At 42.8% G+C, this 27,395-nt stretch overlaps 3 protein-coding genes across 5 annotated transcripts in view; 2 read left to right on the forward strand and 1 right to left on the reverse strand.

The window, feature by feature from the left end:
- Abcc1 (ATP binding cassette subfamily C member 1) overlaps nt 1–27,395 on the reverse strand; it is a 121,248-nt gene that overhangs the window by 88,109 nt on the left and 5,744 nt on the right. The gene's annotated exons all lie outside the window — the stretch shown is intronic.
- LOC116909502 (40S ribosomal protein S3a-like) lies at nt 2,948–3,920 on the forward strand. The gene is made up of 2 exons (XM_032913107.1): nt 2,948–3,219; nt 3,331–3,920. Exon 1 carries the CDS (start codon nt 2,971–2,973, stop codon nt 3,193–3,195), a length of 225 nt encoding a protein of 74 aa, XP_032768998.1. The 5' UTR covers nt 2,948–2,970; the 3' UTR covers nt 3,196–3,219; nt 3,331–3,920.
- LOC116909039 (40S ribosomal protein S3a-like) lies at nt 3,328–3,929 on the forward strand (the record flags this gene model as incomplete). The annotated part of the gene is made up of 1 exon (XM_032912520.1): nt 3,328–3,929. A coding segment is annotated over one exon (549 nt), but the record flags the coding sequence as incomplete, so codon positions are not given.

Raw genomic sequence — 27,395 nt, forward strand, 5'->3', positions numbered from 1 at the left:
AGCCTCTTTTTTTCAAAAAAAAAAATAATAATAAGAGGAAGAGGAAATAAAAATCCATCTATAGAATGTATAGAATGGAAAATCCCGTAGGGAAGATGGCAGACCACCCAGGAGTGCAGACATTTTAAGGCCGCAGGACAGATTGTCACCTCTGCACACCTTGGCCCACATCCCTGGTCCAAGGGGAAACTGAACAGTGACTCTGGACACAGGGATATAGGAACAGACAGCCACTGGTACCTACAGTTCTGCTCTGCCCCCAGTACTGAACGGAACTGGCCAAACAGCTCCCTGCAACCAAATCCCCTGGGGAAGAGAGCTAGACCCTCAGAACTGTGGATACTCCTGAGAAGTATCCTGAGAATACCCTCTGCCCACAGTCCAAACCCAAGAGAGAATCACATAGTGCCAACTGTGCCTGCAGGGTGCAAGGACCTACAGGAGCAATCAGGGGCAGGACCCTTCGATTCCTGCCTGTCCCTAAAGCTGGAAGACAGTCTCCAGGAGCACCGACACACCTGAAATCAGAGCACCTGTCCTAAGGAAAGGCTGAAAGAAAACAGGAAAACAGTTCTACAGGAGTGATGACACAGAGACCTACAGCAGGGTCAAGTCACTCACAGAAACAGCAAGACAAGCAAACACCAGAGACAACCCAATGGCTAGAGGCAAGCACAGGAACCTAAGCAACAGAAGCCAAGACTACTTGGCATCATCAGAGCCCAGTTTTTCCACTAAAGAAAAGTCTGCATATCCAAACACACCAGAATAGAAAGATTTAGATTTAAAATCACATTTTTCAATAATGATGGAGGACTTTAAGAAAGACATGAAGAATTCCCTTAGAGAAATGCAAGAAAACAAAAGTAAACAAGTAGAAGCCCTTAGAGAGGAAACACAAAAATCCCTGACAGAATTACAGGAAAACACAACCAAACAGGTGAAGGAATTGAAAGTGGAAATAGAAACAACAAAGAAAGCACAAAGGGAGACAACCCTGGATATAGAAAACCAAAAGAAGAGACAAGGAGCCGTAAATACAAGCATCACCAACAGAGAAGAGAGAATCTCAGGGGCAGAAGATTTCATAGAAAACATCGACACAACTGTCAAAGATAATATAAAATGCAAAAAGCTCCTAGAGCAAAACATAGAGGAAATCCAGGACACAATGAGAAGATCAAACCTAAGAATAACAGGTATAGAAGAAAGTGAAGATTCCCAACTTAAAGGGCCAGTAAATATATTCAACAAAACTATAGAAGAAACCTTCCCTAACCTAAAGAAAGAGATGCCCATAAATATACAAGAAGCCTACAGAAGTCCAAATAGATTGGACCAGAAGAGAAATTCTAATAGTTAAAACACCAAATGCAAAACACAAAGAATATTAAAAGCAGTAAGGGAAAAAGTCAAGTGACATATAAAGGTAGACCTATAAGAATTACACCAGACTTCTCACCAGAGACTATGAAAGTCAGAAGATCCTGGACAGATGTCATACAGACCCTAAGAGAACACAAATGCCAGTCCAAGTTACTGTATCCAGCAAAACTCTCAATTAACATTGATTGAGAAACCAAGATATTCCATGACAAAACCAGATTTACACAATATCTTTCTACACATATAGTCCTACAAAGGATAAGAGATGGAAAACTCCAAAACAAGGAGAGAAACTACACCAAACAGAAAGCAAGAATATAATTTCCTTGCAATGAAACCAAAAGAGAGACAAACACAATTCCACCTCAAGCAATGAAAATAACAAGAAGCAAAAAATCACTATTCCTTAATATCTCTCAACATCAACAGACTCAATTCCCCAATAAAAAGACATAGACTAACAAAATGGATACGTAAAGAGGACCCAGCATTTTGCTGCATGCAGGAAACACACCTCAAAGACAAAGACAGACACTACCTCAGAGTAAATGGCTGGAAAACAACTTTCCATGCAAATGGCCAGAAGAAACAAGCTGGAGTTGCCATTCTAATGTCAAATAAAATTGACTTTCAACCAAAAGTCATTTAAAAAGATAAGGAAGGACACTTCATATACATCAAAGGAAAAATCCACCAAGATGAACTCTCAATCCTAAATATCTATGCTCCAAATGCAAGGGCACCTACATTCATAAAAGAAACCTTACTAAAGCACACTTTGCACATCACATGATAATAGTAGGAGATTTCAACACCCCACTCTCATCACTAGACAGATCAGGGGAACAGAAATTGAACAGAGACATGGAGAAACTAACAGAAGTTATGAACCAAATGGATTTAACAGATATTTATATAACACCCCACCCTAAAACAAAAGGATATACCTTCTTCTCAGCACCTCATGGACCCTTCTCCAAAACTGACCATATAATCGGTCACAAAACAGGACTCAACGGATACAGGAAGATGGAAATAATGCCATGCATCCTATCAGAACACCAGGCACTAAGACTGGTCTTCAATAACAACAAAAATGACAGAAAGTCCACATATATATGGAAGTTGAACAATGCTCTACTCAAAGACAACTTGGTCAAGGCAGAAATAAAGAAATGAAAGACTTCTTAAGATTTAGGTACACACTCCCAAACCTATGCATAGGACACAATTAAAGCGGTACTAAGAGGAAAACTCAGAGCTCTGAGTATGTGCAAAAAGAAACAGGAGAGAGCATATGTCAGCAGCTTGACAGCACACCAAAAAGCTCTGGAACAAAAAGAAATAAATAAACCCAAGAGGAGTAGAAGGCAGGAAATAGTCAAACTCAGGGATGAAATCAACCAAGTAGAAATGAAAAGGACTATACAAAGAATCAACAAAACCAGGAGCTAGTTCTTTGAGAAAATCAACAAGATAGATAAACCCTTAGACAGACTAACCAGAGGGCACTGAGAGTGTGTCCAAATTAACAAAATCAGAAATGAAAAGGGAGACATGCCTTTTGGCTCTCAGAGCAGCACCATGGCGGTCGGGAAGAACAAGCGCCTGACGAAAGGTGGCAAGAAGGGAGCCAAGAAGAAAGTGGTTGATCCATTTTCTAAGAAAGACTGGTATGATGTGAAAGCTCCAGCAATGTTCAATATTAGGAACATCGGGAAAACACTAGTTACAAGGACTCAAGGAACCAAAATTGCATCTGATGGCCTCAAGGGTCATGTGTTTGAAGTGAGTCTTGCAGATCTATAGAATGATGAAGCTGCATTTAGAAAGTTCAAGCTGGGGTTGGGGATTTAGCTCAGTGGTAGAGCACTTGCCTAGGAAGCGCAAGGCCCTGGGTTCGGTCCCCAGCTCCGAAAAAAAGAACCAAAAAAAAAAAGAAAGTTCAAGCTAATTACTGAGGATGTTCAGGGCAAAAACTCTCTGACTAACTTCCATGGCATGGATCTTACCCGGGACAAAATGTGCTCCATGGTCAAAAAGTGGCAGACCATGATTGAAGCTCATGTTGATGTGAAGACGACCGATGGGTATTTGCTCCGACTTTTCTGTGTTGGTTTCACTAAAAAAAGTAACAACCAGATTAGAAAGACATCCTATGCGCAGCACCAGCAGGTCCGCCAAATCCGCAAGAAGATGATGGAGATCATGACCCGAGAAGTGCAGACAAATGACTTGAAGGAAGTAGTTAATAAACTGATTCCAGACAGCATTGGGAAAGACATAGAGAAGGCTTGCCAGTCCATCTATCCTCTCCATGACGTTTTTGTTAGGAAAGTCAAAATGCTGAAGAAACCCAAGTTTGAATTGGGAAAACTCATGGAGCTCCAAGGTGAAGGCGGTAGTTCTGGCAAAACAACTGGTGATGAGACAGGTGCTAAGGTTGAACGAGCTGATGGCTATGAACCACCAGTCCAAGAATCCGTTTAAAATCCAGATTTTTAATAGCGACAAATAAAAAGTCCTATTTGTGATGAAAAAAAGGGGGGGGACATAACAACAGAATCAGAGGAAATTCAAAAACTCATCAGATCCTACTACAAAAGCCTATATTTAACAAAACTGGAAAACCTGGAGGAAATGGACAATTTCCTAGACAGATACCAGGTACCAAAGTTAAATCAGGAACAAACAAACCATCTACACAACCCCATAACTCCTAAAGAAATAGAAGCATTAAAAGTCTCCCAACCAAAAAGAGCCCAGGTCCATATGGGTTCAGTGCACAATTCTATCAGACCTTCATAGAAGACTTCATACCAATACTGTCCAAACTATTCCACAATATTGAAACCGAATTCCTTCTGTGAAGCCACAATTATGCTTAAAACTAAATCGCAAAAAGACCCAACAAAGAAAGAGAACTTCAGACCACGTTCCCTTATGAATACTGACGCAAAAATACTCAATAAAATTCTTGCAAACTGAATCCAAGAACACATCAAAACGATCATCCATCATGATCAAGTAGGCTTCATCCCGGGGATGCAGGGATGGATACGAAAATTCATCAATGTAATCCACTATATAAACAAACTCAAAGATAAGAACCACATGATCATTTCATTAGATGCTGAGAAAGCATTTGACAAAATTCAATACCCCTTAATGATAAAAGGCCTGGAAAGATCAAGAATTCAAGGCCCATATCTAAACATAGTAAAAGCAAACCAGTAGCTAACGTCAAACTAAATGGAGAGAAAACTTGAAGCAATATCACTAAAATCAAGGAATAGACAAGGCTGCCCACTCTCTCCCTACTTATTCAATATACTACATGAAGTCCTAGCCAAAGCAATCAGACAGTGAAAGGAAGTCAAAGGGATACAAATTGGAAGGGAAGAAATCAAAATATCACTATTTGCAGATGACATGATAGTGTACTTAAGTGACCCCAAAAGTTCCACCAGAGAACTACTTAACCTGATAAACAACTTTAGCAAAGTGTCAGGGTATAAAATTAACTCAAACAAATCAGTAGCCTTCCTCTATCAAAGGATAAACAGGTTGAGAAAGAAATTAAGGAAATGACACCCTTCACAATAATCCCCCCCAAGTAATATAAAATATCTTGGTGTGACTTTAACCACGCAAGTGAAAGATCTGTATGACAAGAACTTCAAGTCTCTGAAGAAAGAAATTGAGGAAGATCTCAGCAAATGGAAAGATATTCCATGCTCATGGATTGGCAGGATTAATATAGTAAAGATGGCCATTTTGCCAAAAGCAATCTACAGATTCAATGCAATCCCCATCAAAATTCCTACTCAATTCTTTACAGAGATAGAAAGAGCAATCTGGAAATTCATTTGGAATAACAAAAAACCCAGGATAGCGAAAACTATACTCCACAATAAAAAAAACTTATGAGGGAATCACCATCCCTGACTTCGAGCAGTATTACAGAACAACAGTCATAAAAACTGTATGGTATTGGTACAGAGACAGGCAGATAGATCAGTGGAACAGAATTGTAAAATAGTCACTTGATCTTTGACAAAGGAGCTAAAACCATCTAATGGAAGAAAGACAGCATTTTCAACAAATGGTGCTGGTTCAACTGGAGGTCAGCATGTGGAAGAATGCAAATCGATCCATTCATATCACCATGTACAAAGCTTAAGTCCAAGTGGATCAAGGACTTCCAAATCAAACCAGATACACTCAAACTAATAGAAGAAAAAGTGGGGAAGAATTTCAAACACATGGGCACTGGGGAAAATTTCCTGAACAAAACACCAAAGGCTCATCCTCTAAGATCAAGAATCGACAAATGGGACCTCATAAAAATGTAAAGCTTTTGTAAAGCAAAAGACACTGTCATTAGGACAAAACGGCAACCAACAGATTGGGAAAAGATCTTTACCAATTCTACATCTGATAGAGGGTTAATATCCAAAATATACAAAGAACTCAAGAAGTTAAGACTCCAGAGAGCCAAATAACCCCATTAAAAATGGGGTTCCGAGCTAAACAAAGAATTTTCGGCTGAGGAATATTGAATGGCCAAAAAGCACCTAAAGAAATGTTCAACATCCTTAGTCATCAGGGAAATGCAAATCAAAACAACCCTGAAATTTCACCTTATACCAATCAGAATGGCTAAGATAAAAAACTCAGGTGACAGCAGATACTGGCGAGGATATGGAAAAAGAGGAACACTTCTCCATTGTTGGTGGATTGCAAACTGGTACAACCACTCTGGAAATCAGTCTGGAGGTTCCTCAGAAAATTGGACATTCCACTACCTGAGGACTCAGCTATACCTCTCTTGGGCAAATACCCAAAAGATGCTCCAACATAAAACAAAGACACATGCTCTACTATGTTCATAGCAGCCTTATTTATAATAGCCAGAAGCTGGAAAGAATCTAGATGCCCTTCAACAGAGGAATGGATTCAAAAAATGTGGTACATCTACACAATGGAATATTACTCAGCTATCAAAAACAATGACTTCATGAAATTCATAGGCAAATGGAATGAACTAGAAAATATCATCCTGAGTGAGGTTACTCAATCACAGAAAAACACATTTGGTATGCACTCACTGATAAAAGGATATTAGCCAAAAAGCTTGAATTACCCAAGATGCGATCCACAAACCACAGGAAGCTCAAGAAGGATGACCAAAATGTGGATGCTCCCACTTCTTCTCCTTAAAAGGGGGAAAAAATATTCATAGGAGGGGATATGGAAGCAAAGTTTAGAGCAGCAACTCAAGGAATGGACATTCAGAGCCTGACCCACATGTGGCCCATACATATATAGCTACCAAAACTAGATGAGATTGATGAAGTTAGAAAATGCATGCTGAAAGGGACTGGATATAGAGTTCTCCCTGAGAGACACATCCCAAGCATGTCCAGTACAGAGGTCAATACTAGTAGCAAACCACTGAACTGAGAACAGGACCCTCTTGGGGGGCATTAGAGGAATTATTGAAAGAGTTGAAGGAGCTTGCAACCCCATAAGAACAGCAATGCCGGGGTTGGGGATTTAGCTCAGTGGTAGAGCGCTTGCCTAGCTAGCAAGCGCAAGGCCCTGGGTTCGGTCCCCAGCTCCAAAGAAAAAAGAAAGAAAGAGAGAAAGACAGAGAGAGAGAGAGAGAGACAGAGAGAGAGAGAGAGAGAGAGAGAGAGAGAGAGAGAGAGAGAGAGAGAGAGAGAAAGGAAGAAACTGCATATGTAGCAGAGAATAGCCTTGTTGGGGCACCAGTGGAAGGGGAAGCCCTTGGTCCTGCCAATGTTGGACTCAGTGCAGGGCAGTATGGGGGTGGAGGAGCAATAAGGGGGATATATAGGGGGGAATACCTGTATGGGGGGAGGGAGAGGGGAGGGAATGGGGGCTTTTGAACAGGAAACCGGGAAGGGGAATAAAGTTTGAAATGTAATTAAAGAAATATATCTAATAAAATTTTTTTTAAAAAATAATGTATAGAATGAATAAACCATGCCTTTACTGATGTGGCTGCTTGTCAGATTCTGCTCTAAGTACCTGAGACCACATTAGACCTTTTCTAGACAGAGGCCATGGTGTAAGAAGTGAGTCTCAGAAGTTCTGCCTGCCTAAACACTCCACCCTCCCTGTATTAGGATTACAGGTGTGCACCACCATGTTTGGCTACTAATGTCACACCCAAATCCTCAAAAAACCAGTCAGGTAAACAAGGTATAATCGTAAAAACCATTTTTATGAATGGAACATGCTGGTACATGCCTTTAATTTCAGATGCTACAAAGCAACGACAGGAAGATGGCCCTGAGTTTGAGGCCAATGTGGTTACGGAATGAAACCTTGTCTTCCCCTAAGACCCATTTTCAGGGGACAAAAATTGAGACCCAAGCATATAACATGCAGGCAAATATCCAGTCAGAAGCCTGAAGGCATATATATGTGTGTCTAGACATAGAAACATCTGTGTTGTTTATCAGTTATGTGTACTACTACCCCATTTAAAGTCAGTATTAGCTGGAGAGGGTTGGTAATTGTGGGTAAAGTGCTTGCCATGAAAAGACGAGGATCTGAGTCTGATCCCCAGCACCCACACAAAAACCCAAATGCAGCAGTGTGTAACTGTAGGCTCAGTAAGCGTGAGCTGAGGGAGCTGAAGGTAAGAGATCCTATCTCAATGTTCGTGAGTGTGAGACACACTGACAAAATATCGCCATAGAGTTGAGCACTGTAGTGAACTCTGGTATGATTCCAGCACTTGGGAAGCTAAGGCAAGAAGATAAGGAGGTCAAAGACTGCCTAGATTACATAACAAGATAAAGTTTACAAAATAAATAAGTAATAATTAAGCAATTAAAATCAACCTAAAAAGACACACATGGCTAGGCAGAAATATTCTTAGGCAGTCAAAGAAGAGACCAAGGAGCTGACTGGTTGGAAAGTTGACCTGAAGCCAAAGGTTGGGAACTTGGGGTTTGGAATTTATAATCTTTGGTCCTGTTTATATTTTTCTTTCTGTATATTACATCTAAAATTAAGCAACAGCTTCAATTCACATTTAAAAATCAAACAGCAGCAGAGCTGAAAAGTTGACCTTTCTGAGGTAGAAACAAACCAGAGAGCTAGTACTGGCCAGTGCCAATGACAAAAGCCAGTGTGGCCAGGGGGTGGGAACTCTGGTTCCCCCAGCACCAGTCTGAACTACCTTCCTATTGCCTCCAGAATTGGTATAACAAATGAGGACATCATTTCAGCACTGGGGAGGCTGAGGCAAGGGCAATATAAGTTGGAAAAAAGGGCTAAGGATGTAGCTCAGTGGTTTTTATCTAGCACATGAATCCCTGAATTCAACACTCAGACTTGCAAAATGAAATGCAAAACAAAACAAAAAAAGAAAAAAAGAAAGAAAAAAACCTACTTTGTTCTTTTTCAGATAGGATGTTTAGATTATTCACATACACTGCCCAGGAATAGAGAGCCAGGAATCTAAACCTGAGCCCCTATCTCTTATCTTAAAACTCAATGCTGGTACTTTAAAGGTTGCAACACCCCAACTTCAGCAATCTATACATGATAGATTCCTGGGACTAGATGCCACTGGATGGCCAATAAATGCCCTTTGGCTTTACAGAGTTCAGGTTCACCTGTGCAGAGCAGACAAGCCATGTACTAGCTCAGATTCATGAATACTCCAAACACTGGCCCCTAAGCAAGAATGAGCAATGTCAGAGATGGCAGGGGATGGGGCCTGCTTTGAATCAGATTCTAATTGTTCCCAAGAGAGCTCAAGAGGACCCATGAGGAACAACTTCAGGATAAGGGCAGGACCAAGCCCAGGGATTAGGCTAGCAAGATCAGAGACAACCTGAGAATAGTTCTTCATACACACAGACTTTAGGCCAAGTGCTATGTTCAAGAATCATGTACAGCCCTCCATTTTTCCACTGAATCCTAAGCTTCACAGAAAGTGACATAAGGACAAAGAGGAGAAACTGCAGGCTCCAAGTCCCGGAGCCACATGTAGGGATCTGGCTGCAGAACTCTCCAAGTCCTTCTCCTGACTCTGGGCAAGAGCCCAGCTCATAGCAGACATAGGTCAGATGTGGTTACCTGGCCAAGGGGCAGAAGAGAATCGCACCTGAGGAAAGGTGTCAAGAGGTAGCTGACTTGGGATCTTGGGATGCTCTGAGCTTCAGGACACAGTCCTACTTAAAGAGAATGCATGGGGTGTTGTTTCCTATGACAATCCTGTAAAGAGTAGGAGACGAGAGTCCCTCTCCTTAATAGACATTAGGCCCAGAGTCAAGAAAGGCTCTGGTGACATGCAACGCCACCTGCCTGCTGCCAGCTACCCTCCTGCGACCTCTGACTCATCAGAACTAAGAATAAAGCCCATAAACACTCACTAAGACACTGCCAGACTTTGAACCAAGGAGAGCCAGGAAGTGGTAGAAATGTCGCCGTCCTGGCCCAGCAAGCACCTAAATCCTCACGCCAGATGTGCAAGCCAAGCACTCAAAGGCAAGAGGCACCCTCCTGTCTTTGTTAAGTCAGACCCTTGATTATCACTAAACTCTCTGGCACCACCTGGGAACTGGGATGGAGCATGGCGGATGTCAAACATGTACCAACCACAAGAGTGTGTCTGGGGACAGAGCAGGGACAGGGAACAGGCATTCATCTATTGCCTGAGCATCATTCCCTAAAGGTAAGGAGCCAACACTGAGCCATGGGAATGGTCTATTATTTGGAGGTTTTTTTTTTTGTTTTTTTTTTTCGTGTTGTGGGTGGTTTGTTTTTTTTTTTTTTTTTTTTTGTGGGTTTTTTTGGACCTCACAGTGACTAGGCATGCCCTCCATCAATGAGTCAAAACCCTGTCCTGTCCCTCAACATATGATTTAAAACATTGTTTTTCAAACTAGGGGCCAAGTGACATCTGACATTGCTTGAAAAGACTTCTGGTTGTCAAAATGAGGTATCGAAGGATTGTATCACGCATTTTATGGGTAGAAGTTAAGGATATTTGAGTAAATCCAATACACAGAGCAGGCCAGCAAGCAAACCCAAGTGTCACCAACACTGACTGAGGAACCCTACCTGATCATAAATCCATCCCTAACTATCCTTAAAAGTCCACATTTTTCAAAAATACCCTTATTAGGCACCCAAGCTTCAACTCCTCAAATGCAAAGAGAAGCTCTGAAATCCTGGCTCTCTTAAGGAATGATGGAAATATAGTCACTGTCACCCACCAAGAAAAACAACCCAAATTCCACCTGATGATCAACACCTGGTAAATCAGAAAAAGAGCCCTCTAGGCAAGGACAGGCTGCAGTCTCTCACAGAACTCATATAATAAGGAGCTGGCAAAGACGAACACTGTCAAACTGGCCTTGCTTCCAGCATGAGCCCAAGCATACAACTCCAACTTCCATACCCACCTCCTGTTCTGCCTTCCCATATTTGCTGGCCTCTCATTCAGTAAAGACTTACTGAATGAATAGCCCCACCAGGCATAAAGAATAGGTCTACCATCACAGTAATCTAGGAGGTTTTGGCAGAAAGATACTAAGTTCAAAGACAACCTGAACTACAAAGCAGATGTTACACTCAGTTCCAGTAGTGTGCCAGGTACATTGGGAAGGGAGGCAACAGAGCAGCCCTAAGATACCTGGATCCTGTTCCACTCTAGCAGCTAAGCTACATCCTCAGCCCCGTTTGTCTGTGTGTTTGCTTTTGCTCTTGTTTTTACTTTCTATGTTTGTCAGAAACCAAGACAGGGACACAATACCTGTCTAGAATTCCAAAGCTTCCCATCAACACCAATGTCTGTCTACATCCTGTTCCCATGGAGACCCATAAGGCAGCAACAAGACTTAGATGAACTCTCCAGAGACAGCACTCAGTCTTTCTAGATGCTTGCTATAGAACTTGAGACTACTTCACAATTATCTTTTCCCTTCTTTCCCCCCACCTCTCTCACTGCTTGGGGTGAGGGGAATGGGTGGTGGTCCTGGGGATTGAACCTAGGACCTCATGTATGCTAGACAAGTGCTCTATACTGAGCTACATCTCAGCCTTTGTTTGTCTGGGTTTGATCCCAGGACCGTGTACATGATAGGGAAGCTCTCTAAGGCTGGACCTAGTTCTGATATTTCCATTTGTCACCTGGCCCACAGAAGACCATGCACACCTGAGCACAAAGAGCACCCCTTCCCTGCCCTGCAGTGGGGTAGGCAAAGGGGTGCTTGCTCACTGGACTGACCAGACCCACAATAGGGCAGTGGCCAGCCTTTTCTACTCCAACTATGATGAAAAACTCCTTGAAAACTGTTTCTTTTATTTTTGTTTTTTCTCCTGTGTATGGGTGGGTCCTGGGGGGTGGGGGGATACATATACTACAATGTGTATGTATAAGGCAGGAGACAATAGGAGTCAGTTCTGTCCTTCCAGTACATGGGTCGGAGATTAAACCCAGGTTGTTAGGTTAGAGGCAAGCACCTTTATCCTCTAAGCCATCTCAACCACCTATACCTACTTCGTAAGCTAAAGAAAATGTGGGAAATATGACCCTCAGTCTCACCAAACTTTGCTTAGTTCCCAGGCTTCACACTGACAAAAGGGAAAACCAAGATACACTGATGAGTCTGAGACAGACACCTAGAGAAAAGTAAACCAAGACATGCTAGCAGGCATCTGGACCACAGAACACATGCCACCTCCCTGGGGCCACAGGAAAGAGATATGTAGATATAACAACTGACAGGAACTCAGAGACCCCAAGGAGCTGAGTGTCTCATTGTTACTTCCTCTTGAGAGGTCAGAACAAGCTTCAGAAAGGAAGACACTAAGGCCTGCCTAAGTGGTGCTGGGAAAATGGCAATCCAAAAGGTGCCTATGAAGGGCCTGACTTCAGGGACAGCTCAAATGTAAGAAAAGGCTCCTTCCTGTTAGGAAAAGCTACAACTGTTCTGGACCATGCTGCTCTGGGAATGGCCCTATCTAGATAGGAATTTGTGTCTTACCCTTCTGGGCAAAGCAGCTACAAAGCACAAAGTGGAAAATCCACTTTACCCTCAGATTCTTCAGGCACTTATCTCAAAGCACCTATAACAGCCTAGAACCAAATTCTGTGGAATCCCCTGGTCATTCTAGTAAACCAAGCACAAGGCCCTGGGCCTGATATCCAGTTAGGAAAAGTGAAATGAGTCATAGGAACTCCAACTTTTAATTTGCTGAACTTGGCAATACACACCTGCTATCCCAACATAGGAGCAATTAAGGCAGGGGGATATCAAGTTTGAGACCAGCCTCGGCTGTATATCGAGATTCTGTCTCAAAACAAAAACAAAACCCTGGACATAGTCACAAGCATAGTCACAGCCTGTGCTTGTCACCAGCAACCCAGGACCAACCCTCAACATCACACAATAGCAATGCAAGCTAGAACTAGACCCCGATGCTGCAAGGACTATGGCCTCCTGCACCCCTAGAAAACAGCCACGTGAAGGGTGGAGAAAGTTCACACGTGAGGATTTTAGGGTGGTGACCTGATGAACAAACTTAAGACTTGTCTATTATCTCAATGTGAGCTCCCTGCACCCACTGTCACAAAATATCTTCATGTCTACCTCCTTTCCCAACTCCCAGTAAGTTTCCTCATTTCTGTCCTGTGTTGTGGACTGCCCTGGTGCTGTCTGTATTTTGCTGCTAATTCTGCTTCCTCAAGAGGGGCTGCCCCGATGAGTTGATCATGTAATCAGATGACTCCACATGAACCTTCTCTCCATTTTAACTGGTCAAATAAAGGCTGAACCTGTATTGGGCAGTTGAAGGGAAAGGTGAGGCTGGAAGCTTTAGAGGAGGAAGGGGATACGAGAAGATGAAGGAAGATGAGGAAAAAGGAAGATGAAGCAGAACCATGTGGCCTGGAGAAGCTATAAGTAGCAAGGGATCTCATAGCTAGGGATAGAGTAGTATATCGGCCCAATCTAGGCATGCAGCTCATAAATATTAAAACGGAGCTATGTGTTCTTTGCACGGGCTTATTGGAATTGGAGATTTACTGCAACAGCCCTGCTCAGTTTCAGTGCACAATTAGCAGTGCCATGATATTGACACTTTATCAGAGGGAAAGCCTGTGATAAAGGCTTGGAACAAGCTCACCAGGAAGCTTCTCATGTTTAAGACAAGAGTGCTCACATTTCTGCCAGTGGCCATCATAATATGCCCTTAAGTGACCCAGATGTGGTGGTTAATCAAATGGTTTGAGCCCACCACAAGCCTTCAAGGTAAGTGCTGTTTTCATTGTCCACTGCAGAAACTTAGGCACAGATTACAAACGCCTGACTGATGCACACCAAGGAGAGTGATCCCAGCAAATTCAGTGGCTTGTGAAAACCTATCACTCTCCATCATGGTTCCAGATCAAGATACCAAGCAATCCGCTCTGAGCATGATGATGCCATCTATCATCCTAACTACTGTGAAAGCAAGAGGATCACAAGTTCAAGTCTTCTGCAGGCTACAAATTGAGTTCAAGCCTAAGTTTGGTAACGTAGTGAGACCCTGTCCTAAAAGAACAGAAAAGGGGCTGGGGATGTAACTCAGTGGTGTTAGAGTGCTTGCCCCAACACCTCACAAAAGAAGGAAGGAAAAGAAAAAAATGAGAAAGAAATAATAAAGCCACTGCCTCTCAGTCAATAGAATTCTACACGCCCTGCCTCTGCACTGCTGCTCGCTGACACTCAATTACCTTTAATGGAAAGGCTGAGTGTGATTGGCAAGGTACCTGCCTGGCCAGATCAAGGACTTGCCAGCAGCTGCACTCTGTCTCCAATGCCAGCTGTCTTCTTGTCTCTACCAGCCACATGCCTGGGCCAGCTTGTTTATGCCAAACCCAGACCAAGAGACAGCAACAAGCTCTCCCTGTCACCCAGCCACCAGCCACTCACAGCACGTGGCTCCTACCAGGCCCCAGGAGAGAAGTGTTCTCCAAAGCTGCTGTTGCTGTCCCTGCCAACATGGGTACTAGGGTAAGGCTCACCTGTTAACATGAGCTCACTGTCACAAAATGTCTTCATGTTTCCATTCTTTCCCATATCCCTGTAAGTTTCCTTGTTTCTGTCCTGCTCAGTTTCACTGCACAACTAGCAGTGTCATGATACTAACACCTATATCTTACTTTTTTGTGTGTATGTAGTATGTGTGTGCGCATGCGTGTGTGTGTGTGTGTGTGTGTGTGTGTGTGTACGCACATGCAGGTGCATAAGCACACATGTATATGGAGGCCAGAGGTTGATATTTAGAGAGTCTTTCTTAGTCACTATCTTACTCCTTGAATCTTTAAATTGAACCTAGAGGGCTGGAGAGATGGCTCAGCGGTTAAGAGCACCCGACTACTCTTCCAGAGGTCCTGAGTTCAATTCCAGCAACCACATGGTGGCTCACAACCATCTATAAAAAGATCTGATGCCTCTTCTGGTGTATCTGAGACAGCTACATGTACTTATATATAATAAATGAATAAATCTTTTAAAAAAAAAAAAAAGAACCTAGAACTTTCCAATTTGTTTATCAAGCTACATTGCCTGGGGATCTCTTTTCTTGACTTCTAAGCTTTGTTCTTAACCCTATCTCAGAGGGGTTGGGATTTGGCTCAGTGGTAGAGCGCTTGCCTAGGAGGCAAGGTCCTGAGTTCGGTCCCCAGCCCAAAAAAAAAAAAAAAAAAAAAAAATTCCAAGCATTAACCCTATCTCAGGACTGACACTGCTGCAGTTCCAAGACCCTGCAAATCAAGCAGACTACTAGCATGACATCTTCGACAAAGCACAGATGCAAAGTCAAGTGACTGTCCAATCCTCTGGTTCCCAGCAGCAGAGACACTGAGCCCAGCCATGGGTCTCCTCACTGTGAACTCCTAGTGTCTGAGGCTATCCTGAGCTGTGACTCCCTCTACACATCAGTAGCAGCCTTATCCCCTCACCCTGTCTTGGGACCATCAAAAGAGTTACTCCAACTACCATGTGTCCCCTGCGTTAAGACAACAGCACAGCACTGAGAATACTGAGCAGTCTGGCTAGTTTCAGAGTTTTTCCCGTTTTTTTACAGTACAGATATATACTCAGTACTCCACATCCACAGGCCCTGCATCCTCAGATTCAACTAACTTCACACTGAAAATAAAGGCCAGTGAGATGTCTCAGCAGTTAACAGTGTCTGACATCAAGCCTAATGACCAGAGTTCGATTCCCAGAACCCACATAATAGGATAAAATTGATTTCCTCAAGTTGCCCACTCATCTCTACATATAAACATACACACACACAAAATGTTTTAAAAAAGTTTAATATTGTATCTGATAATAAAATTGCATTGTGCTGAACTATTTTCTTGTCATTATTCCTTAAACAATAAAGAACAGGATTCACATTTCATTCAGTGCTACAAGTCCTCTACCGTCAACTTAAAGTATATGGGAGAATGTACGTGGGTTTTATGCAAATACCAAATCATTTCACATGTGGAAACTGAGCATTCAGGGATTTGAGAATTTGAGGGCATTCAGAAGTAATACACTGTGGATCCTAGTGGGCAACTTAATTCCCTTTAACATTGTTGTGTAAACTCATAAATATGACAAGCCTGAGGCTTCACAGATATTTCAAAGTTTTAAAACACTGGTGTGTGTGTGTGTGTGTGTGTGTACGCACACACACCTGCTCATGAGAGCCTACACATCCCATGGCACACATGTGAAGATCAAGACACCTTTGCAGAAGTTGGTTCTCTCCTTGCACTTTGTAGGTCCCCAGAACTGAACTCAGGTTGTCAGGTTTAGCAGTTAAGTGCCCTCACCCATTAAGTCATCTTGCCAGCCCTCACAGATATTTTAACTAACTGGAAACTTCCTTTGGGATTAATTTTTTAATTAAATTAGATTGTTAACAACAATCTAAAAGAAATAAGTAGATATGTCTGTGGCAGACACCACTGGATGCTTATTCAACAACCACCCCTAGCTAGCTCCCACAGAGCACATAACCACATGCTAGTTTCCCCTCCTGTGCAGCCAGAAATGGTCATGTAAATACAGTTCCAGCCAAGAAAGCAGAAACTGAAGTCTGCACTGCAGGCAGAAGGGCCTTTTTGGGTAGGACCTGTGCTTTCACAAATAAAAGGAAACACAGGGGGTAGTTCTTCCTTCAGACCTACAGGTATTTGTTAGAGCTGCAGCAACCATTTCAGAGCCTGGAAGAAAAGAAAATGAAAACGGCCAGGATAACAATGCCAGCCAACAATAAGAGGTTGGGATTCCTGATATGTAAAAATAAAAAGAGAATACCTTCATGCATAAATAAGTTCCCTAGTTAGGTTTTCTGCTTCCTAAAACCAAATGCAATTCTAAAAGATAGAAAGCAAGATACAGGGCCTGGGAGATGATTCAGTGGGATCTAAGTAAGAGTTTGGATACCCAGGACTCTTATAAAAAGCCAGGCAGGTCTGGTAGCCCCTCCTATAATCCCAGAGCTTAAAAGAAATCCACAGGGCAAGTTGGCTAGCTAAACAAACAAATTGGAAAGACCATACCACGAAAAATAAGATAGTGACTAAGACTCTCAATATCAAGCTCTAGCCTCTATATGCATGTACATATGCACCTACACACACACACACACACACACACACACACACACACTGAATACACACACACTGAATACACACAAGAAGAAAGTAAGATATAGATGTCTATAACATGGCACTGCTGTGAAACTGAGCAGGATAAAAACAAGGAAACTTACAGGGGCATGGAAAAGGAAAGGAGCCCCTCACCCTGAAATCAGGTGAACAGGCAAGAATTTAAATGCAGTTAACAACACCTGCTGCGAGGATCACCAACAAAGCACCAAAAAGATAACATTCCCTTCTTAGAGTCATAGTTAACACTAACATAGCAACCAATCAGGCAGGCTTACACCCTGAATGCAGGTGACTTTGGCAATGCCCCTTTCTTCTCCCAGACATCATCTGGGAATCTCAAATGAGATTGTCATTTTTGCTTATAGTAAGAATAACTCATCTTCCTGCATCTGTGATCAAGACTTTTATCTTAACAACTGTCACCCTGTGAGGGACTCCTAAGGAACCACTGTGGGGTCACAGTAATCTCATCTAGGTTCCTTAGAAGCTCTTTGAAAATAATAATGCCCTATAATTATTGAAAAGACAATGGAATGTTCCTTTCAAAGAAGCACTAAGTTACCAGCCTGAACTCTAATAAACCTTTGAGAGCATGGTGGAAACTATGGATTGGACAAGGACATGAGATCTGGAGTAGGGATGAGGAGCCCCATAGGGCACCTGGAAAATCCAAAGTCCAGCCCACCCCCAACAGTCCTGCACACAGAGGCTTTCAAACAAGCCCTGGTAGGCTGGGGTGGGGAGTGCCAAGGGGTCATTTGTAGCAAAATATTTAATTGAGGTCATGTTTACATTCATCTGCAAGTAAATATCTGTTACTTAAGAAAAATGGGTTGTATCCAAGATAGATTATCAGTGAAATCACAGAATAAAGAATATGAAAGGGGGTTGGGGGAAAGGGTGGGAACAGCCTGGTTTTACTTTTTTATTCGATTTCAGATCCCCAAATTTGGGAGACAGAGGATTTCTGTGAGGTAGAGGTCAACTACAGCTGCATAGTGAGACCCTGTCTTAAAACAAAAACTATTTCAGAGTCTAACTGGTGGCCAACTTACACTTCAGAGGCTGAGCCAGGAGGATCAGAAAAAAACAATGCATTCAGCTTTTATGTAGAGGGGTCTAAAAGCTATGCACACCAAGGAACCAGTAAGATTGTGTCTAAAAGAATGGAAAGTATCTTTACTTTTCCTTTTTCTGTTTTTGTTTTGTTTGTTGAGACAGAGTCTCATACAACCCAGGCTGACCTTAACTCACTATGTAGCTGAGGATGGCCCTGAACTCCTGATCCTCTCCACGAGCTGGGATCACAGGCATGCACCTGCTTCTTTATCCTTTCTCTAAACATGTTTTTAAGTATGTGAGAGTATGTGTTCGCACCCACAGAGGTCTGAGCCTGGATCAACTGAAGCTGGTGTTACAGGCAATCTTGAGCTGCCCAATGCATACCCTGGGACTGAACTCAGGTCCTCTACAAGAGGCAGTACATGTTCTTAACCTCTGATTCATCTCTCCAGCCTCTGTACTTCCATTTTATATAAACTGTCCTTCTCACATACCAAAGAAAAGACTGTGTGAAGGAACACTGTCTCCTCCTTTTCCTCTAGAAGGCCCAGGGGTCGGGGGGACCTAAGATGTCACACGTGCTAACAAGTACACTAACACTAAGCTCAGCCTCAATTTACCTTTTTTCTAAGACTATGTTACTCAGGCTGTCCGTGAATTTCCTTTGTAGCCCAACCTGCCCTTGAGCTCTCTATCCTCCTGCCTATATGGCCCAGATTACAGGCCTGGGTCCCTTTAAATAACACAGTCGCTGTGGTGTTGGGAGAGTTTTAAAACTTGAACTACATGAATTCACCCACCACAGCATCCGTGGCCAGCTCCAGTCTGCACTGGATTTAGGTAGAGAGGTTTGTTTACACATGAGCTTCAAAGGGAGCTGCAGACACAAGTTTGGTGTCAGAACTAAATGAAAAAAGAAAAGAAAAAGAAAAAGACATGACTGCTCCTCCTCCATATGGAGAAGAGAAGTTTGTTATAGATATGTGGAGACATAGCCAGAGGCAGACATATGTAGGGAGTCCAGAGTGGACATGACCCTGGACTGAGTGGGCGATGGGGAGGGGAGGAAAGAAGAGAACTGAGAACAGAATCAAGTACAGCAGCCAGGAGGCCAAAGGTACAAAGACAGGAGCAGGTAACCAGAATGTCTGGACTACATAGGGAAGAGCCTCTAAGGGAAGGACAGCCCAGAATCTGAGATAGAGAGTTCAGGGTAGGGGTGAGGTATGCCAGCCAAACCCCTGTAACAAGGAGGGACTGGGGGATACTGGGAAAACCTGGAGGCCTAGTTAGTCCATTTTGATATGTTAAATAGGCACCTCAGCCTTTGTCTGGGGCTTGAAATTTAACAGTGACACCCCATGCTCACTTTGCCTCAGGCTTCATGCCTGCCTCCCCTACAGCCAAGCACCCCAGATACCCTAGACAGAGTACCCTGAAATGTCTCAGAGAGATGGGTTGGGAGTCTACCTAGAGCCAGGAAAGACATAGCTGGGTTCTGGCCTGATTCTGCCACAGCTTGAATGAGCCCAAGATGATTACCACACCAAAAAAAAAAAAAAAAACCAAAAACCCTATACTGTCTCTACTGCCCCTTACTGTTCATCCACCGTATCACCACAGAATGGAGTCTGCCTAGAATACCTACTGTGTACAGTACAGTGCACTGCACTCAGTAGCCTTGTTAGTGCCCCTTTCTTTCCCTACAAGATGGACAGCATGGACCTGAGATCCCTCATCAGCCTACACCTCAAATCCCAGTGCTGGCCAGGTGGAAAGAGATAAATCCTTGAGATCCTCCCAGAAGCTAGTATAGGTGAATCCATGAGCTGTATGTTCAGTGATAGACCCTGTCTCAAAAAGTAAGGTAGAGAACAGTAAAGAAAGACACCAAACGTCGACCTCTGGCTTCCACATGTATGCATACACACAGGCATGCAGATCTGAGAACATAGAAAAATATGTAGCATGACCCAATTTACATATAAGGAAACAGAAGCCCCTATAAATCCATCAAGTAGCCCACTCCGTGTGCTGGGAAGTAACAAGTTTTCAAGTCCATCTGCTTTTATACCTGGCATTGATTCCAGCCACATATCTCCAGATTTCTTTGGAACCACACCTTCCCTCCAGATAAACCCTCAAGGATTAACCTCAAGGGAGCCTTTTCTCCATTCCTTCCTCCTACCAAGAATACTGCCATCCAGAGGCAGGTCAGCTCTCTCCTCAGCTGGGAGCATGAAGTATCCCACCAGAGTTCATGAATCACACGTGAGACCAAGAAAATAGGAAAACCTGGTTAAGTTACAGCTGCAGGAACCAATGTACTGATACGGAACACATCCTATGTTAAGAAACCAATGAAGCCTTATGAAAGCTCTGAAAGATATGCAGACCTAATTACAACTCCAAAGTCACCTTCCCAGACCTGGTGAATCCAACCTTCATGTAAGCTACTAGTCTCCAGCCTTCTCTTACAGAGGGACCAGATAGGAGAGACCCTGTCACTGTCTATGCCTCTTTTCATCCATTTTGTTTTGTCTGTGCTGCCTCATAGATGCTAGACAAATGTTCTACTACTTAGCTAAGTTACCAGTTCTCATCTATATGTTGAGTTTTGTTTAAGGGAGAGGTATGTGTTGCCTTTGTCTTTGTTTTGTGTGTTGTGTTTTGAGATAAAGCCTCAAATACCCCAGGCTGGTCTGGAACTCACTATGTAGCAGAGGACAACCTTGAACTTCTGATCCTCCTATCTCCACCTCCAGAATGCTAGGATTGCACCACCATACCCAATGTATAGAATTGGTGCTGGTGACGAAATCAAGGGCTTTGTGACTGTTAAACAAGCAATCTCCCATCTAGGCTACATCCCCAGCCCTTCATCTACTTTTAAGAACTGGCTCTTAAGAACACTAATTGGAATGGAGTATAGCTCAGTGGTACAGAACTTTACCCAACATGAATGAGTGAATGAGGCCTTTAGGTAGATAGCCCGCAACACACACACACACACACACACACACACACACACACACACACACACAAACACACACCACTCTCACGACAGGACAACAACAACGACAGCTACCATGCTAGAACTGTGAACTAGTCAACGCTTTTCTGAAAAACAAAGCAAAGGGTGGGGTGTAACCTTTTTGAATGTTCTGAGCTATTCCTTCTACTTCAGGGATTGCTTCCAAGGAAACAAGCCAACAGGCCCTATGTTCATAGCATCAGTACGACAATGTTTGCTCTTAAGGAAAAAAAAAAAGAGGAACAAAGGAGGGAAAAAAAATACTATTTTGACTTCAGTGTCAAACCACAGCCAATAATGACATGAGTTATAGTTCACAGGTACAAGGAAGTGTGGTGGAGTGCTAAAGGTTGTTGTTATAAGGCTATGTGAAGGTGGGAATTTCTTATAACAGCAAATATCATAAAATGGAATCTAACTGACCACCATGATCACTCAAAACCCAAGAGAAGACTAAGCCTTAAGGATTAATATGCAAACAAATATGAAATGGCCCAGGAAAGAAGTTTTACAATGCTCAAGAGAAATAGAGGGCCAAGGTCTCCAGCACACTGTATACCCCAACAAATTAACAGGAAAAAGACCATCAAAATACATAAGGACATACATACAGCCTTACTTTCACTAATTTCCAGAAAGGGTCTTATTAAGTTGCCAGGGCTGACACAGAAGTCACTCTGTAACTGAAGCAGATCTTGTACTTGTGAGCCTCCCACCTCAGCTTCCCAGATCTCTAGGAGATACTGACTTAGATTTGAACAAATGAGTTGTTGTTGGTTTTGTTTTATTTGTTTTTGTTGTTTATCACAGTCTCATGTCTCAGTGATTGGCCTCTACCTCATAAGCTGTCTCAACCTGAGATTATAGGTATGCACTATCACACCCAGCTAGAAATGAGAATTTTCATGCATTTACATTCAGAAAAGACTAGCTATATACTTCTTGAAAAATAATCAGCCTTTATATTGCAGGTTAAAAATTATGTAATTTTGACTCATGCACAAGGATACATATTAGATAAAAGGGAACTCTAGGCAAACAATGGTCTATATCAGTTCTGTAACCTGGAATATTATATATCTTATGGAAAAGATTAGTAAGATTCTATGTATCTATGTGGGTGGCAAAAGCATCAGCAGAATAAAGATTATAATCTATGCAGGCTTAAGTATGGTATTTCTTTCATAAGCAGGTGGAAGGACATGGCTACAGGCTGATCCAAAAGAACAGCATCTACGTTAACACATCTGTGTGGTTTGTTTGACTACAGAGCATGTGTGATTTTTATAATCAGAAAACTTTGTGCTGCAACTAGAAACTTTATGGGGGAGGGGGAGGTCATAGGACAGGATGTAAGTAAAGGCTTACATATTACCTAACTGCTAATTCAAAGCACTTCTTAAATAACATGGTAAAAAAAAAAAAAAAAGCTCAGTATTTAAACACAACTTTGAAAAATTGGAAGGGACCCAACCACCCTCATTTGGTCTCCTGATCTCAACTCCCTGGTATGCAAGCTTTAACTTCTCTGAGCAAAATCCTCTCACATCCAGAAAAGCAGCTCCAACAGGCTTCCTGCTTGCTCAAGACTCATAAGCCTTGAATACAGTAGGTATTTAGTAAGTATTAGTGGGTCATTTGTGGGAGTATAACTGTTATTGACCTAGCAATTAACTAGCAAATATCAAAAGGTAAATATTTCTTTTTTTCTTTTTTTAGTTCTTTTTTTTTTTTTTTCTCGGAGCTGGGGACCGAACCCAGGGCCTTGCGCTTCCTAGGCAAGCTCTCCACCACTGAGCTAAATCCCCAACCCCAAGGTAAATATTTCTTAAGCAGGCAACTTCTGGTGAGGAAACTTACTCTGCTGACTCATATGCATCTATTTGGTCACAGAACATGATCAGGAATGTACACACACACACACACACACACACACATCCCAGCTCCATACCCTCCCCACTGCTGATTAACCAGCTGAATAACTGATAATGACCCTGACAGTCACCAAGAGGAAACAAGTGAGACATTGGCTTCTTAGCTTTTCCACAGAAAAAAGGAAGCCTCAAAAAGAAATGTAACTTACCTTGTTCTTTCTAATTCTACAAACTACACAGAAGGATATTGCCTCTTACAGTTAAGTGAAGGATACAAGATACAGAATATTTACAGTATGAAAAATATAGGGAGGAAATGTGCACACGTAAATACAAACAGTGCACATGTGTACTCGCACTTGCTCGCTCTCTCTCTTTCATCATCATCATCATCATCATCATCGTCATCGTCGTCGTCTTTGTTGTCTTCGTCGTCAATGCTCACTTCAGAGGGGAATGGACAGGGAAGAACACTGAAACCTGACTTTTCCCTTCATATTCTTGATTATTCACCGTTGTTTTTTTAAAGCAACAGCACTGTCCAGACTTAATAGGCCTTGAACAAGTCTGAAATTCCCTCACAGGGTTATAAAAAGGGAGGGGGGGGGCACGAAGGGGTACAGCTCAGTGGTGTCCTGTGCTGGGGCTATAGCTCAGTTTGCACAAAGCCCTGGGTTTGACCCCCAACAACAGAAGTAGTAGAGCATACCTATAATACCAGCACTTGGGAGGTGAAGTCAGTTCAAGGTTATCCTTGGCTACATAGGGAGTTTGAGAGCAGCCTAGACTAAAGGTTGTTTCAAAAAAGAAAGGGGAAAAGCTGCAGTTAAATTTTTAAAGCTGTTTTCTAAAAGCCAGTAGAACATCTACCTAGCCAAAAAGGAAAAACCTATATTGAACATTAGCTGTTTGCAGACTCAAAGGAAAGTGGAAATCCCAGCTCGGGCTCACTCGGAGAGGTTCTGAGCCACAGATGAGACAGGGGTAAGAATGGGAGACAGTGTACAAGCTTAATTTAAACACAAGGAGGTCTGGGGCTAAGATACAGCTCAGAGAGCATTTGTGTTCCATCCCCAGCACAGCAACCCCATTTGCGCCAACATAGATCAAAGGCTCTGACTCCTCTAGACAAGTGCTTGCTCTCTCCCTGGCCTGGGATTTCCAGGCCCTTTCTGTTAGGCATCATACGCCTGTGAAAAACTTGAAGCAGGACTTTAATGAGATTTCTACTGGCCTGTAATTCCTCTGAGCTAAAATTCAGTGATACAGAGCTGGGAATGGAGCTGAGGTGGCAGAGTGAAGCCAATTTCCATCCCCAACTCTGAAGAAATTGAGACACTGATGCTCCCCTATAATTCCAGCACTCAGAATGTAGAAGCAGATGAGAGGTTCAAGAGCATCCGCTGCTACGTGTAAAGTTCAAAGCTAGTTTGGGCTGCATGCCACTCTATCTCAAAAAAATACATAAGGACTGGATATGGCTCAGCAGTTAAAAACCCAGGCTGCTCAATTTCAAGAACCACATAGCAGCTCACAACCATCTGTAACTATAGTTCCAGAGGATCCCTCTCTTGGGCTCTGTAGGCACCAGAGAAGCATTGGATGCACACTCATACACATAAAACAAAAATTTTTAAGTATGTGCATGTGCATGCAATGCATGTACATTCTATTCTATGCTACTCCTCACTATATCATGCTCCTCAGGACCTCTGCATGGGTTTTCCCTCTTTGTAGTACATAGCCAGTTCAACAACCAAGATAGTCACTTCTTGTTAAACCCTAGTTCCTCCTGGTCTAAGTCTTTGTGTGGTTTACAGTGATCTGGAATCGTTTGGGGCATCCCTGGCACAAACCCCATGAGTTCATGGACCTGGCCTATCTCGTTCAAGACTACATTCCCAGTATCCAGAAAAAGCTAGAACATCTACTAGATAGTCAATAATTTAAAAAAAAAAAAAAATGGGGAGAGCTGGGGGATGTTCACTGTGGAGAAACAAGGGGACAAATCCAGGATCTTAAAAGACACACCCTTGGGCTGGAGAGATGGCTCAGTGGTTAAGATCACTGACTACTCTTCCAGAGGTCCTGAGTTCAATTCCCAGCAACCACATGATGGCTCACAACCATCTGTAATGGGATCTGATGCCCTCTTCTGGCATGCAACACACACAAATACACATACACACACACACACACACACACACACACACACACACACACACACACACGCACACACACACACGGTGGGGTAAACCAACAAAGACATGCAGAAAGAGAATTAAAAGTAGGCATCGAAGAATGTATGTTTAATCTTAGTATTGTGCCCAAAAATTAATTAAAAAAAAATGCCAGGAGGCAGTGGAACATACTTTTAACCCCAGCACTTGGGAGGCAGAGGCAAGTAGATCTGAGTTCAAGGCCAGCCTGGTGGGCAGTGTCCCACGACAGCCAGGGCTGCACAGAAAAATCCTATCTCAAAAAACCCAAAACGTAACTAATTAGTTACTTAATCACAGTATTCTGGAGCCAGAGCAGGGCAATCTCTGTGTGTTTGAAGCCAGCCTGGTCTATATGAGTTCCAGGCCTACCAGAGCTATACAGGAAGACCCTGCTTCGACGATGATGGTGGTGATGATGATGATGATGGTAATGTTGATGAACCTTTTTTTTTAAAAAAAATCTATAGGTCAGCCTTGGTGGAACACATCTTCTAATCCCAGTACTTGGGAGGCTGAAGCAAGAGAATCAAGAGTTTGAAGCAAGCCTGGACTACATAATTAGGATCCAGGCCAGCCTTGTCCCAAACAAAGCAAAATAACCTGAGTAAGGTGAGCTCCAATTCAGTTATCTTTAGGTTAGGCTATGAAGCAATAGAACGCAATTCAAATACTAACAAACAGACTCCCGTGGTCTCCACTCAGGAAGGGAGTCAACCAGGTGTGAGAAAGTACAGCAAAGACAATGATACTTGGCCTTGCAAAAGAGCAACAACAAGGAGGAGTGGATCCACAAGGCCTGTTTTCCAGGAGAGGCTTCAGAGGCCCAGGGCTATTCGATATTATAAGGGAAGCCAGAAATCCAGGTGTTTCTGCAAAATCCTCCAGAAAGTAATAGCGGAGATGATAGTAGTTCACATAATTAAAATAAAGCTAAAAACCACAGCTGGTGAGGGTGCACACCAGCCCTTGGGAGGAGCACAAGAAAAGAATCTGGATTTCAGGGCTGCCTTCAGCTGTACAGCAAGTTTGATGCCAGCCTGACTATGAGACCCTATCCAACAAAACAGAGCTGGTGAGACAAATCAACAGGTGAAGTCACTTTGCATGGTAAGAAGAGAAAACCAACTCCTGAAACTTGTCCTCCTACCTCCACATACATCATGGCACTGATGTGCCCACCCACTTCCAAATCAATAAATACGTGTACTGAAAAAATAAAAGATTGAAGATTAATAAATAAAGCCAAGCCAAGCTAGAGACAGGCTGGTAAACACACTCACACGCAGCAAAGTCTACTGGCACTGGTCTAAGCGGCTAATGTAGGAGGATAGTTAAGTTCTAGGCTAGCCCGAGCTACAAAGCAGGATTGTCTCAATAAACAAAACAACAAAAAGCCAGACAAGGTGCCTTATACCTTGAATCTCAGTACTTGGGAGGTAGAGGCAGGCAGCCTATCAATTCAAGGCTAGCCTGGTCTACACATCAAGTTTCAGAACATCCAGGGCTATACAGGAAGCTGTCTCTAAGTAAATAGACTTTATTTAGTTTTATTTATTTGCTGAACTGTTGGTTGAGCCTACTGGATGCAAAGCAGTGGACCCAAGGAAAAACAGATGAACATGACCTTAGTGGACTATTACAAAAAAAAAATACAAGTAGCTGAACACAGACTAGCATTTTATCCTGAATGTCTCAGAGAGAGACTTCTGAGCTGCTTGAAAGCTATGCTAGGGTGTTAGGTCATTTATTCATTGAGTAATTACTGACTCTGTCTTAGATACTAGGATTAGAGTCACAAACACACACACAAAAAAAGAAGCACGTAAACTGTTTGATGTATGAGAAAAATTAAGAGCAATGAGGTAGGAGAAGAAAACTGGGCACACAAGAAGTGGCAGGGGTCAGGAAAACGATGCCTGGAGAGCCCAGTAACTGCAATGACTAGGACAAGAGAGAGACGGGTCAGATGCTCCTGGGCTGAGGAACCACTGAAGGAAGCGTGCTGAGCAGAGCAAGGTTAGGGTCTGCTGTGTCTCTTAGCAGGATTCCTCTGGGCTGGAACTGGAGTTACTTACGGAGAAGAGAAGCGCTTGCTTTGCTAT

The sequence above is a fragment of the Rattus rattus genome, chromosome 9 (assembly GCF_011064425.1).
Source record: "Rattus rattus isolate New Zealand chromosome 9, Rrattus_CSIRO_v1, whole genome shotgun sequence".
NCBI lineage: Eukaryota > Metazoa > Chordata > Mammalia > Rodentia > Muridae > Rattus > Rattus rattus.